At 43.8% G+C, this 13,721-nt stretch overlaps 2 protein-coding genes across 4 annotated transcripts in view; both read right to left on the minus strand.

The window, feature by feature from the left end:
* USP43 (ubiquitin specific peptidase 43) overlaps positions 1-5,631 on the minus strand; it is a 71,451-nt gene extending 65,820 nt beyond the window's left edge. For both annotated transcript variants that reach the window (XM_081271169.1, XM_081271168.1), the window contains exon 1: positions 4,811-5,631. In XM_081271169.1, coding sequence (XP_081127295.1) covers positions 4,811-5,320 — 510 coding nt within the window. In that variant the 5' untranslated portion in view covers positions 5,321-5,631. The remainder of the gene's footprint in view (positions 1-4,810) is intronic.
* Positions 5,632-7,406: 1,775 nt separating this feature from the next.
* The window catches only part of CFAP52 (cilia and flagella associated protein 52), a gene marked incomplete at both ends in the record, with an annotated part of 49,392 nt that continues 43,077 nt past the window's right edge, over positions 7,407-13,721 (minus strand). For both annotated transcript variants that reach the window (XM_081271726.1, XM_081271725.1), the window contains 4 exons: positions 7,407-7,582; positions 8,954-9,065; positions 9,984-10,086; positions 12,967-13,118. In XM_081271726.1, coding sequence (XP_081127852.1) covers positions 7,407-7,582; positions 8,954-9,065; positions 9,984-10,086; positions 12,967-13,118 — 543 coding nt within the window. The remainder of the gene's footprint in view (positions 7,583-8,953; positions 9,066-9,983; positions 10,087-12,966; positions 13,119-13,721) is intronic.

The following is a 13,721-nucleotide window of genomic DNA, read 5'->3' on the forward strand; positions in this document are numbered from 1 at the left end:
AAAAAAAACACTGCACTCATGGTAGACCAGGCCAATCTTTCTGAAGCCCAGCTAGATACTCAAAATCCTTCTGTGCTCTTCTACGTACTACCTAATAGTTCAAACTTCTTTTGTGGTCTGGCCCCAATGCATGTCTTCTACCAGTCTCCTACCTATTCCAAGGGCCCCAATAAACAAACTGCTTGGGTACACCAAACATGCTTTCCATCTTGTATAGTTTATATCTTTACTTTTGCTCTTCCTTCCAAGGGGAATCCATTCCTTTCCAATAAATCAAATTAATCCTTTAAAATGGGTTCTCTTCACCTTAGCCTGGCAATATTGCCAGAAAGAATATGACAACTTCAAGAAGGTAGACATGATAGGACCTTAAAAACGTCCCTCTACATAAACACAGTAATTCCATTTGGGGGCGGGGTGGGGGGGGCTTAGTCTAAGTGAATGAGAGATACAAGCGAAGGTATTTCTCTGTATATCAAAGTTACCTGGTAGAAAACCTGTGGCACACTGATATTAGGTGGCCAAAACATGGGACTGATGAAGAAGGAATCCTTGTTTTTTTTAAAAAGCAATGTCTCTCTCTAGTACATCACTGAGGATCTAAAATTGATTTTAAGCACATAAGCTAAGATAAACTCCAGATGGCCAAAAACCTTAATATAGCCTTAGAAAAACTAGAAGTACATAAAATAGAACATCAAAAGGCATGACATAAATAAACCAAAAGCTTCCAGTACTGGGGTAGGGGGAAAGGGGGACACTTTAGAGAAAATATATGCAGCAAATATGACAAGGTTGAGGAACTTACAGCAACAAATGAAAGAAACATTAAGGGCTGGGGTTGTGGCTCAGCGGTAGAGCGCTCGCCTGGCACGTGCAAGACCCTGGGTTCGATCCTCGGCTCCCCATAAAAATAAATAAGTAAAATAAAGGTATTGTGTCCAACTACAACTAAAAAAAAATAAATATTTTTTTAAAAAAGAAAAGCACATTAAGACCAAAGCAGAATGGAAACACTCAACGTGAAGAGAGAGATTGCAAGAGAAGACTTACAACTAGTCAAGAAACACAGAAAAATCTTCCACCTTTCTCCTAACCAGAGACACAAAAACAAGATGTGATTTTCTTTTTGTTCAATAAACTTATAGGTGATGGAGCACAGTGACTATAATTAGCATTAATATAGTATGCACTTGAAAAATGCAAAGAGAATACAACTTAAATATTTTTACCACCAAAAAAAAGGTAAGTTTGGAAGATTGGTGGACATGTTAATTAGCTTGAATGAATCATTTGACCATATACACATATATCAAGACATTATGCTATACATTGTAAATATGTATGGTTGTGGTCATTTGTAACTGTCATAAAGTTGAGGAAAAATTAATGAGAAAAAGATATTCAATGTCCAGGAAAATATGCATCACTGGTATTATTTGAAATTTGTCATAATTATTTGGAAGGAAAATTATCAATGTGACTGATAAAAAATAATCGAACTCAATAAAGTAGATTAAAAAGTAAAAACAAAATTATATATTTGAAATTGGGGTGATGATCACACAGATACATACATTTGTTAAAACTCATTAAATTCTACACTAAAAAAAAAAAAAATTTGGTTACCTCTCCAGGTAACTACCAAGTTGCTCTTCACTGTACGTAATTTATTAATTTATACCTCAATGAAGTTCATTTTAAAACAATAGAAAGATGGGCTGGGGATGTGGTTCAAGCGGTAGCGTGCTTGCCTGGCATGCATGCGGCCCGGGTTCGATCCTCAGCACCACATACAAACAAAGATGTTGTGTCCACCGAAAACTAAAAAAAAATAAATATAAAAAAAAATAGAAAGATAATAATATAGTTACACCTTTGCTTTGACTATGTTATGCCCCTATAGGAATTAAGTTTATGGAAATAAACAGAACTGAGGACAATGATTTAAATACAAGAAATTTCAATTCAGTGTGATAACTAGAAGACTGTACAGTATATCAATATCTCCACAGAAGACTGGTTCATTTAACGATATATACAATTATGAGAAATCAAGTTTTGTAGAATATTTTAATGACCAGGAGAAAGTCTTATGACATGTCTTAAGACTCACATGACAAAAGCAGGCTACAGAAACAGAATTTCCAGTTTGTTTATTTGCTCAGATAGATTTTGAAACACATCAGTATTTTTAAGATGATTAGATCTTTACATTTTCCAATTTTTTTGCAGTACACCTTTAACTGCATCATCAGAAAAACAAAGGATTATAGATGAGACAGGATTTTTAAAACTGTTTTTATTCATTTGCTGTTAAAACAAAGAGTGGTCCTCCTATCTGTGAGAGGTTAGAGCTGAGTATACACATGCTGGCCCCTTTCTGGGTCTAAAGCTAAAAATCCATCATAAAGACAGGTGTCCTTAACAAAACCTTATGTAACTTGGCCTCTACAATTCTCCAGCCACATAAGCTTTCATTAATCCATTTGACGGATGGGAATCTCAGCCCCACCTGCCTCCACGGTTGGCATTTTCAGTTCCCAGGGTTTGGAATGCACTTTCCCATCATCCATGTCCTTGTGCATACCTCATCCTTCAAAACCCAACTCAATATTTGGTTACCTTGGGCTGGAGTTGTGGCTCAGTGGTAGAGTGCTTGCCTAGCACATGTGAGGCACTGGGTTCGATCCTCAGCACCACATTTAAAAAATAAATAAAGGTATTATGTTCATCTACAACTATTAAAAAGAAAAGAAAAGAAAATTGGTTACCTCTCCAGGTAAGTCTTCTCCAGTCACCCCAGGATACCTTCCCCAATCAAATCAAAGCCACCTGCCATTATCATCACAGCACACTGTATTTTGCTTTCCTAGCATGTCACCATCTAATCATGTGCCTGTGGGATCAGTTCGTTAACATCCATTTCTCCCCTAGACCATATGCTCCTGGAGAAGCTGGCTTTGGGCTCATCACACATTCCATGTTCCCGATACACTTTCTAGACATTCAATAAGTACATGCTGAATGAATGAAAGTTTCACCACCAGTAAGAAAAGGAGCCCTCCCCGATTTCAGTCCCTAATGTTTGACGGCCCAGATTCTGAAATCCTCCACTTTACTCTCCAAGGCTGGTTACCTGAAAGACCTAGGAAACCCCAGATTATATCTCCCTCATTAACAGATTAACAACAACTCAATTATCCTTCAATTCCCCAAGGTTCACTGGGGAGTTCCCAGGCCCTGGAGAGAGAGAGGAAATGCTGGTGAGTCACTGAGAGTGATTACTAATTGGGGAGGTTTTTTTTTTTTTCCCCAAACTACTCAATCTCTCTCCATGCTGTAGTAACTGGGTGGGGAGTGCATCTGGCAAGGGAACAGTTATTCAAAGATTACCCCCTTCCTTCCTTGAGGTCTTTCCAGGTGAGGAGGTGTAATTCTATAAAAATGAACACTTCTTAGGTGCCAGGCACTGTTGTCAGTACTCTAGGTATAACTCAATACAACGACCTTATGGTCCCACTTTACAGATGAGAAAAGTTAAGGCATGGTAAGATTCAGAAACTTGCTTAAAGTCCCGAAGCCTCAAAGACATTGCTCTTAACCACTATTAGTATTGCCTCTCATATTTAAAAAGCTAATGTTGCCAAAAAGAGACATTAATGACACCCACGTGACTACTGCAGAACAGAGCTTCTTCATTAATGGAGGCAGGAGGGAGGAAGGTGGGGGTTGGCATTCTCGCAGATCACATGGGGAAGACTGCTTTCTCAGGCTGAAACTCAAGAGCTGTGATGCTTGTGGAATGAACACTGACAGGTTCCCCCCTCCCCCCCAGGAACAACAATCACTGGTCTGTGGGGAGCTTCAGCTCTCTGCCCAGAGCTGTGGGTTTTCAGCAGGAAGCAAGCCATGTGCATCAATTATTAGGAACTCTTTCATCTAACTGGGACCCCCCAAACACACACCCCACTTTAACCCCAGGCAAAGCGATACGATTTGATTTACAATGTCTCCTGACCCTGCAGCATCCAGAGCAAGTAGACCGTGATCCTGCAGACAATAAACGCAACCCCAAGCTAACACATTATAGGGGGGTTAATGCGCCTGAAACAAAAGAATGCCATCTCCAAACTAGCATACCCACTGCCTCCCCCTCCCCTCCCCCTCCCCCTCAGCACATTACCCAGCCTAGGAGTTGGTTCTCAGGGGCGAACCTGTCCGCTTCCTGAGCTCCAGCGACACTTTTCTCTCCAGCCTCCCTACTCGGCTCCTCGGAAGGGCCTTGGGGTACTTGATTCCTTTGCCTGGATTACGCCTAGATCTAGAGCCCGCAGCATCCTTCTCAACAATTATTTAGATCTCAACGTAAGCATCACCGCCTTCCCCTGAGGCTTCGACCTTTAAAAGTCTCGATTCCCCACCCCGCACCCTTCCAGATTGGAAGCCCTGGCGTCGGAACCCCGGCCCACAAGCCTTCGGACACTTCAACAAATGTTTGTTGAATGCAAAAAAAAAAAAAAAAAAAAAAAAAAAATGCCAAATACTCTTAAACCTGCCAACTCTCTCCACCCCCGCTCAAAATACTTGGGAGAAATTAATTCATAAAGAAAACATAGAAAAGCAACACCGTAACTCTACATCGCAAAACAAAGGCGATCACCGAGACTAAACTGATAAATGAACCACAGAAGACCCCAAGAAAAGCATCCTCTGGTAGGGCACACACTTTGCAAGAAGCGAAACCCCTAGGGCCAGAAAGAGGTTGCCGCCGAGCGGCGAGGGCTGGTGGCGGCTGAGCGCTGCCTACCTTGAACTCGGCGGAAAGTTGGGGCGTATATTCGCGAGTCCAGAGCGCGCGCACCAGCGCCGCCAGCTGCTCGGTGACCTCCGCGCGGCCGGGCGCCGCCCGGTAGCGCCCCAGCGCCAGGAACTCAGCCAGCAGGTCGGTGTTGCTGAGACACTGCACCACGGCGTTCATGAAACAGGTGTTGCCGTGGTTCTTCAAGCCCTGAGCGCCCGGCGGCCGCGCCCCGTCGCCCGCGAGGATCGGGGGCTGGGATCCCGGGGGATACTCTGCCCCGGGGCTCCCGGGGGCCGCAGGAGCCGGGCCAGGAGGGCAGACAAAGCCCCCTTCACCGTCGCCATCACAATGTCCCTGCTGGGGCTGGGATCGGGACCGGAGCGGCGAATCCCCGGAGCGGGAGCGACTACCCAGCGCCAGCAGGAAGCGGCTGAAGAGGCGGCGCAGGGAGCGGCGGCGGCGGGGCCGGGGCGCGGGCGGCCGCTCTCCAGCCGCGTCCCCCGGGCCCGGGTCCATGGCTCCCTCCGGTGTGACTCCCGGAGCGCAGCCCCCGGGCCCGAGGCCGACCAGCAGCTCTCAGGACCTTACAATCCCGGAAAGGCGCCGAGTACCGGCTACCTGCGGGCCAGGTGTGCGCGGACGGGGCGGAGGCGGAGCCAAGGGCGGGGCCGCCCCGCCCCGCGCGGGAATCCGGCTGCAGGGCCGGCCTTCGGGCAGTGCTGGGCCACCCGCACCCCCGCCTGGTCCCTCCCCCACGGTACAGACCGGAATAAAAGCGCTGGGAGACTGTCGTCGTCTGGTTCCCCACCCTTCCTTACCTCTTAAAAACCGAGACAACTGGGTTTCACGTCTGCGCCCGTTCCCCGCCCATCCTTCAAGCTTTGGAAATAAAACAGGAATGGAAATTTCGAAAATGCCTAGGAAATGGCAAAGCCCTGGCTATTAGTAATTTTCTTGGTTTTAAGTCCAGATGAAAACGAAGAAAAGGGAGAAAGTCTCCCAAGGGCAGCCTCAGGTGTGGTGAGAGACGCGCTTTGGGAGCTGTGAAGGGGTGGGGGAGCGCTTTTGTGCACCGCTGGTTCTCCCGCAGGCTCGGGTGTGTGCGGACAGGTGTTGCCATCTCCTAGCAGCTCATCCGCCCCTGGGAACAGGCAGAGCCTTCCCAGGACCTGAACTGGGATCCGCGTTGTTCCCCTGGGAAGAAACACCCAAACTGCTTGTGGGTTTCTTTTTTAGGCTACAGACTATAGTCGTATTCCAAAAATTTGCGAGACTTGATCATCCTCGTTTTAATTGGTGGAGAAGTGGGCTTTAAGAGGTTCACGCAACGTAGGGGAGGCCACCCGACCTGTAAGGAGAACCGGAACTCGACCCGGCTCTAAGGATTGGCAAGCTCAGGCCCTTTCCAACCTCAGTATTTGCTCAGCAGGAAGTTTTCCGGCTCTCAGGCGCGCCCCCTACGCCTTTGCCGGTTCACTCAACGCAAAATCCTAGCTGCATCGTGGCCCAATCAGTAAGTTTGGCTCTGCCCGCCCTTGATTCCCTGGGTAACCCTAGGGGCTTCTGCTTACTTTATCCCATAACTTTCAGGTTTATAATTAATCAGACCAGTCTTGCAAAATGAATTTCTCATCAGGTTCTAGCTGAGAAAGAGTTCAGCAGGATGCAGTGTTTCAACAGTGCCCTGAAATGTTATTTAATAAATAAGTGATCATCATTTATAAAATATCCTTGATCTTTCAAATAGGGTAATGACAATTACCCTGGTATAACAAAAGCAGCATTAAAGGATACAGAATATGCTTAAAACTTAATACTGCTGTGGCCTGGAGACTTGAAGGGTTTCTGGGAAAAGGCCATCATTTACCTTCCCTGGGAAAAGATACCCAGGTGGATGATTAATACACACGTTTCATGTCATTACTATTCTGGTGATGAGCACTGGATAAGGATATCATGGCCAAGTTCCATAAAGCATCTCTGAAATTTCATCTTTGAGAATTGCCCCAAGATCCCAACAGTCAGTTTCTTTAAGAACCCGTTTGTGCCTCTCTCTCTCTGAGAAATTCTACTGATGCTTTGACATGATTCCACCCAATTCTCACAATGGCCTTTTGAGCAAGAATTTATTCTCACTTGACAAAAGAGAAAAGTCAGGTGGAGGTTATTTTAAAAGCCTGCCCAAGGTCTGGGTTTAAACCTAAAAGTCTTGCCCCATGCAGCTTGACCAATGAAAGGTCTTATTTTTAGAGAATAATGGCAATGCTCTCCGTGGACAGATCATAAGGAAAGTCTGGGGGTTTGGCAGAGTCACAGAAAAGAGATTATGACAGGAAGCCAATAACTGGGAATGTATTTATAATTAAAAAAAAAACTTTTTTTAAAAAAGTACGTCTGGACAAATTATTCTTGAACATATTCAATTTTATGTACAATTTAAGAATGTAAAATGCATTCTATATAGGAAAGGAGAAACTTAGAGATAAAATATTTAGACTAAAGAACAAAGACGCCAATGAAAGAAATCAAGACTAGTGTGGAGCTGCCCAAATTCAGTCTTCAGCAGGACTGCGCAGCACCGTGGCCAGGGAGGTCCGGTGCCTCAGGAGGCAAACGGGTACTTCCATCGCAAAATGGCTCCATCTTCACTTACACTTATGATGTATTGATTTCCAGGACTTATGCGGAGGCCCATGATGTTGCCACTGTGTCCCACACCGACGTGAGTCACTTCACCCTCATTATAATCCCAAACTTTAACCAGATGGTCACTTCCACCTGAAAAACAGTTATATGGCATCACTGCAATAGACTAGAGAGAAATGGCCCTGGTCTCAAAAAAAGTTTGGGGTTTTTTTGGTTTTGTTTTATTTATTTTTTATTTTTTTTTTGAGACAGAGTCTTGCCAAGCTGCTTGTCTGTCCTCAACCTTGCAATCTTCATGCCTCAACTTCCCTAGTCACTGGGATTACAGGTGTGGGCCACTGAGCCTGGCAACCAGGTTATTGTCAACACATTCTCATGTGCCAACTTAAAGAAAAATCTATCTTTATATAATGCTTTGATTATAAAAATCTAGCATGCCTGGGAATGGTAACCACATACTTGTAGTCCCTGGAGACAAAGGAGGGAGAATCCCTGGATCCCAGGAAACCCAGACCAACCTGGTATAATTGCCCATAGTTGGGAAAAAAAAAAAAAAAAAAAAAAAAAAAAAACTATGTGTGTTATAGTAAATTCAGAGGGAAAAAGCAAAGAGATGAATTCACCCTTCATTCTATGACCCAGAAATAACCACTAATAACATCTTGGTTCAATCCCTTTCAGTCTTTTCTATATATGTATATGAATATGTATAGACAGGTATATACATATACCTGTATATATGATTGAATCACACTGTGTCTAGTTTTTTTAAATATTTTTTAGTTGTAAATGGACACAATATCTTTATTTTTTTTATTTATGTATTTTTATGTGGTGCTGAGGATTGAACACAGTGCCTCACACGTGCTAGGCAAGCGCTCTACCACCGAGCCACAACCCCAGCCCACACTGTGTCTAGTTTGAAATCTTGCTTTAAGTCAATGTGTTTGCAGAATTTTAATTCATTTAGAGTGTTTGTTAATGTCCTGAAGAATCAATCAGACTGGCAGGAAGTTATGTTGATATTGTTCCAGTCATCATATTGTGTAGTAAATGCTCCCTTGAAATAATGGTTAATTCATTTATTGGAGGTGGGGGGGGGCGCATTATAGCATTCAACAATAAAAGGGAATGAAAAGACTGATATTTGGGACTTCAGTAGAACACAGTGAAGGAAGCAACTGGACAACCCAGAACACTTTAAATGTCCATTCCAGTCATCCATACCCACCACACAAAGCAAACCCAGCAATATAAGACTTAGCTGTTATTTGTGTCCTTAAGTCTCCTCTGCAAATGTTTCCTCTCATTGAATGTGTCTTCTGGATCTTTCTCTTCCAGAACAAATTGGCTGTTGTCTTCAGATCTGAGTCTAACCCAACTGCCCTTGAGACCCTTTTGCCAGCTCTTCCAAATTGCCTCCCACAAGGGAGTCCACCCCCCACCTCCCCATTCCCATCTAAATAAGCCAAGCTTGGCTCTCTTTTGTAATCCAGGACCAACCTGTGACAAAGTGCACTCCTTCCTGGGTGATATCCATACCATTTATTGACCCAGACAAAGAACCTTCCAACTCTCTGATGACTGACCCATCAAATACTTCCCAGTAAGCAATCTGGAATTCAGGAAAAAAAGCATTAGGCAGGATTCAGCTCAGTGGAATCATCCACACACACACATACACACACACACATGCTAACAAAAGATGGCTCTACTTTATATAGAAGGAAGCGAAAATACACCATGGGATGGTATGGGCTGAAATTATAAATAGGCTACAGCAGGGGGTGGAGAAACCATTTTAATATTTTTAGTATTCCTTTTAAAATTTGCATGCTATTTAAAGGGAATGTTGATATGCTGATAAACTGAGATTGTGACAGAAAGAGCTTTTGATAAGACTAAGCAGATTGAGTCTGTAGCAAAATGTAAAATAAAGAACCACTCATGGTTCTGCTTCTGCACCAAGAGGAGGACCCAGAGGAGGACTGAAAAGCTGCAGAGCAGGTGGGAGAGGAAGTGCCTCCCTTCCAGCTGGGGAGAAGGGTAGGGAATGAGCACCCCCCAGAGTTCTGGAGCCTGGGCCTTTCAAAGCCACCTCCCTGCTGTGGTTGGACCCTCCCTCTTCCTGGACCTACACACCCATTCCCAATCTCCCCTTCTGCTCCAAAGCAGCAAAATATTCCATAGGGTGTGATTTATGTTCCCTCCTAGAAAGGGGAACATAATAGGGGTAGAGAGAGTAAGGTATTGAAAGCAGGGAGACTTTTATAGTGGCTATCAGCCAGGGAGGTTGGTTCCAGGATCCCCCCATGTATACCAAGATATGAGGATGCTCAAGCCCCTTATATAAAATGGCATAGTATTTGCATAGAACCTATGCAAATCCTCCTGTACAGTTTTGGGAATAATGGCAAGAAAAAAAAAATGTGTACATGTTCAATACCGATAAATTTTTTTTTCAAAGTATTTTTGATACACAGTGGATTTGTGGGCCTAAAACCCACAGAAACAGAAGGCCAACTGTGCTTACCTTTCTATCTGTCCCACTGGTGATGATCTGGAATTCTTCAGGATGATAACAAACACACTGGAATAGGGTATTGGCCAGGATCATCTGATTTCTCCTAAGACGCCTGAAAAGTAGATTCAAAAGCTGTGAATCTCAACTTTCTCTTCCCTAGAAAATGTATTTAGTATTCAAACTGCATTTGGTATAAGCTTAGACTTGGGGTGGTTAATCCGTCTCAAAGTTCTCACCCTGCTCATCAGGGTAGCATTTACATTTCTTCAAAATAGACTTCTGGTTACACTGCCTTTCTACTTCTGTATGGATACCTCTCAACACATCCATCAGCGACTGTCAGATGATGTTGGGCAGATAGCAGGGGCCCTTTTCTAAAGACAGCACAAAACCTAATGAGAATCCTCAAGTTCCAGTAAAAAAAAAAAAAAAAGGAGAAAAGGCTGAATTCAGAGCCAGCCCACTATCTCCTGCACAGTGTAGTTGATTCTCCAGGCCAACATTTGGAGCTAAGTGGAGCTCCCTTTATAGGAGTGGCTCAGTGTGGGGAAGAATCATTTTAAAGGGTATTATTGGGCCCACCCGTAGGCAGTTGGACTCAGTAGGTGGGATGGGGTCCCAGATGTGTATCTGAAATCAGCTTGTCAACTGATTGTTCTGTGTTCAACTGTTTAGAAACCTCTGTCTTGGATGCTATACAGATTGAGTATCACTTTTCCAGAACTCTTGAGACCAGAAATAGTTTGCATTTTGGAGTTTTGAGGATTTGGGAATATTGCATAGACTTTACAAGCCATCCCTAATCTGAAAAATCTGAAATCTGGAATGCTCTTAAAATTTCAAACTTTTTGAATGCTGACACAAAGCTAAGAAAGATTCAGATTCAGAGCACTTTGGATTTGGGGTTTTTATGTTTGTTGAGGTATTCAACCTGTACTAAGATGTTAAGATTGTTTCTTCTTCCACAGGTCCATCTTACAGGACAGGCTCTCCTGGTTTAAAAAAAAAAAAAAAAATGGACCTTCTGCCAGTTTCTTCTCTTTATGGAAGTTTTCAGATGTGGTATCTGAGCTGAGTGTTTTAAAAGGTTTGGGCACAAATGAGCAAAATATTCCTGCTACCCAGTTGGAAGAAGTCTTTAAGGATGTGAAGTGGACACAGACCATGCATAGTTTAGACATTCCCTTCTGGCTACAAATTTTCCCAATGTTGAAGGTCAAGGGTAGACTGATCCTTTCTACAAGTGTGGTTCTTGGACCAGAATTATCACTTGGAAGTTTATTAGAATTGCAGAATCTCAGGTGCCACTCTAAACCTATTATATCAAAAACTACATTTGGGGAACATCTCCAGGAGATCAGGGATCAAGGAGACATGCAGGGCTAGAAGGTAGAGGTTTGCTTTCCTTTTTGCTCTTTAATGTATTAACCCTGCTTTTGCCTTCAGTCCTCAATCCCTTCTCTCCATTCAAAACATTTCATATTCTTTCACCAAATCTCCCTTCCCCCCCCCATTTTTTACTTATTTTTAGTCTCTCATGTGTAGTTTTACAGTGGCAGAGAGTCCCAAGAGTAGTAGAGGGGTGATGGGTGGGTAGATGAGAGGAGGGCTTGGGAGGTTGGGGTGTGGTTCCAAAATAAAAACGTATACTACAAGTGGGGTGCAGTGATGCACACCTGCAATCCCAGCAACTCAGGAAGTTGAGGAAGGAGGATAGCAAGTTCCAGGTGAACCCAAGCAACTTAATGAGACCCTCCCTCCATATAAAAGTAAAAAGAGCTGGGGAGATGACTCAGGGGTAGAGTACACTTGGGGTTCAACCTCCAGTGGGAAGAAAAAGAGAGAGAGAAAAAGAAAGAAAGATAGATGCAGTAGATGAGGTAGAGAGAGAAGATGGGAGGAGAGGGGAGGGGGGATAGTAGAGGATAGGAAAGTAGCAGAACACAACAGTCACTAGTATGGCAATATGTAAATCAATGGAAGTGTAACTGATGTGATTCTGCAATCTGTATACGGGGTAAAAATGGGAGTTCATAACCCACTTGAATCAAATGTATGAAATATGATATGTCAAGAGCTTTGTAATGTTTTGAACAACCAACAATAAAAAAAAAAAAAGAAAAAGAAAGAAAGAAAGAGAGAAAGAGGGAGGGAGGAGGGAGGGAGGGAGAGAAGGAGGGAGGGAGGGAGGAAGGAAGGAAGGAAGGAGGAAAGAAAGGAAGGAAGGAAGGAAGGAAGGAAGGGAGGGAGGGATGCATCTCAGTGGTAAAACACCCTGGTTCAATACCCAGTACCAAAAAAAGAAAGAAAGAAAAGAAAGTAAGCTAAAAATCACCTTTGAAAATTCTTGACTTACTCCTGTTCACATGCCTTGGCCTGATTAGTCTGGAGTTATCACATTCCATGGACATGTGATATGCTCATAGTATGAGAGTTCTCTGGGAATGTGGCCAACCGAGGGGAAGGACAAATTCATGCCCCTCCTGTACCTCCCTCCCATGGCAAGCTCATCCAGGACTTCACATGACTGAGCAGAATGTTGGGAGGAACTGCTTGCATTACTTATTTCCCTTGTTCCTTTTCTTTGGAACATTTTTTAAAATTTGTTTTTCTTAGTTGTTGACAGATCTTTATTTTATTCATTTATTTATATGTGGTGCTGAGAATTGAACCCAGTGCCTCACACATGCAAGGCAAGTGCTCTACCACTGAGCCATAAACCCCAGCCCCTTCTTTGGAACATTTAAAGTTGAATTAAGGGCAAGTTAAATCATGCTTGGCTACTTCTGTGTCTGTACAGAAACTCCTGATATTCACGTCTTCCCACCAGCACCTCTAAACCACGGACAGCCATGGAGGCCAAGGGCTTCTGCGGAACCTCCCTTTACTGTTAAATCCACCCTCCTTTGGAGTCTCTGCTCATGCTCAGTAAAATACGGACACGAGTGGGTTTTGCATGGGTCTTGCCATCCTCCCAAGCCCAGGTACCTACACGAGGTCCCAAATGATGCAAGTCCCATCGGTGCTGGCAGTGACACACTCCTCGTTGTTCTTCTTCACCCGGATGCAGGACACAGAGGACTTGTGTTCCTTTAAGGCCTCCTCCAGTTTCTGGGTCTGGCAACCTATCTGCCACACTCTCACCTGAAAGGTCCCAAGAGCATGCTCTCAATACCAATTGGGAACTTTGTTTCATTGTTTATTTTTGGTACTAGAGATGAAATTCATGGGATGCTTTACCACTAAGCCACACTCCCAGCCCTTTTTATTTTTTATCTTGAGGTGTGGCCTCACTAAGTTGCTGAGGCCGGCCTCGAACTTACGATTCTTCTGCCTCAGCCTCCTGAGTTGCTAGGATTACAGGTGTATGCCACCGCAACAGGCTACAAACTTGGGACTTTGAAAGGGATCAAAAAAGATCCCAGGAGACTTTTCACCTGCTGTGTGTATGTGACTTGGTTTTTGAATTTCCTATTCTCCTCTTAGTTGGGTTAGAATGCTATGACTGAAGGGCAGAAATATTCCCATGTAAGATGTGATCATCTCCCATGGAGCTTGGAATATGTCACCAAGGATCCTATGCCTGTTTCTACTTTCAGGCTGAGAAATTTATCAGACACTCACTAGGAAAATCGATAATGCAAGGGCCTCTGCTAAACCCAGCGAAATATTATGTCTACTCATTTCTGCTGAACATTGCTCTCAAATTTCTGGTGCCACCAGGAAATTTCTTGGGTACCTGCAGCC

This window comes from Spermophilus citellus (assembly GCF_964194105.1).
Source record: "Spermophilus citellus genome assembly, chromosome: 17".
Taxonomy (NCBI): domain Eukaryota; kingdom Metazoa; phylum Chordata; class Mammalia; order Rodentia; family Sciuridae; genus Spermophilus; species Spermophilus citellus.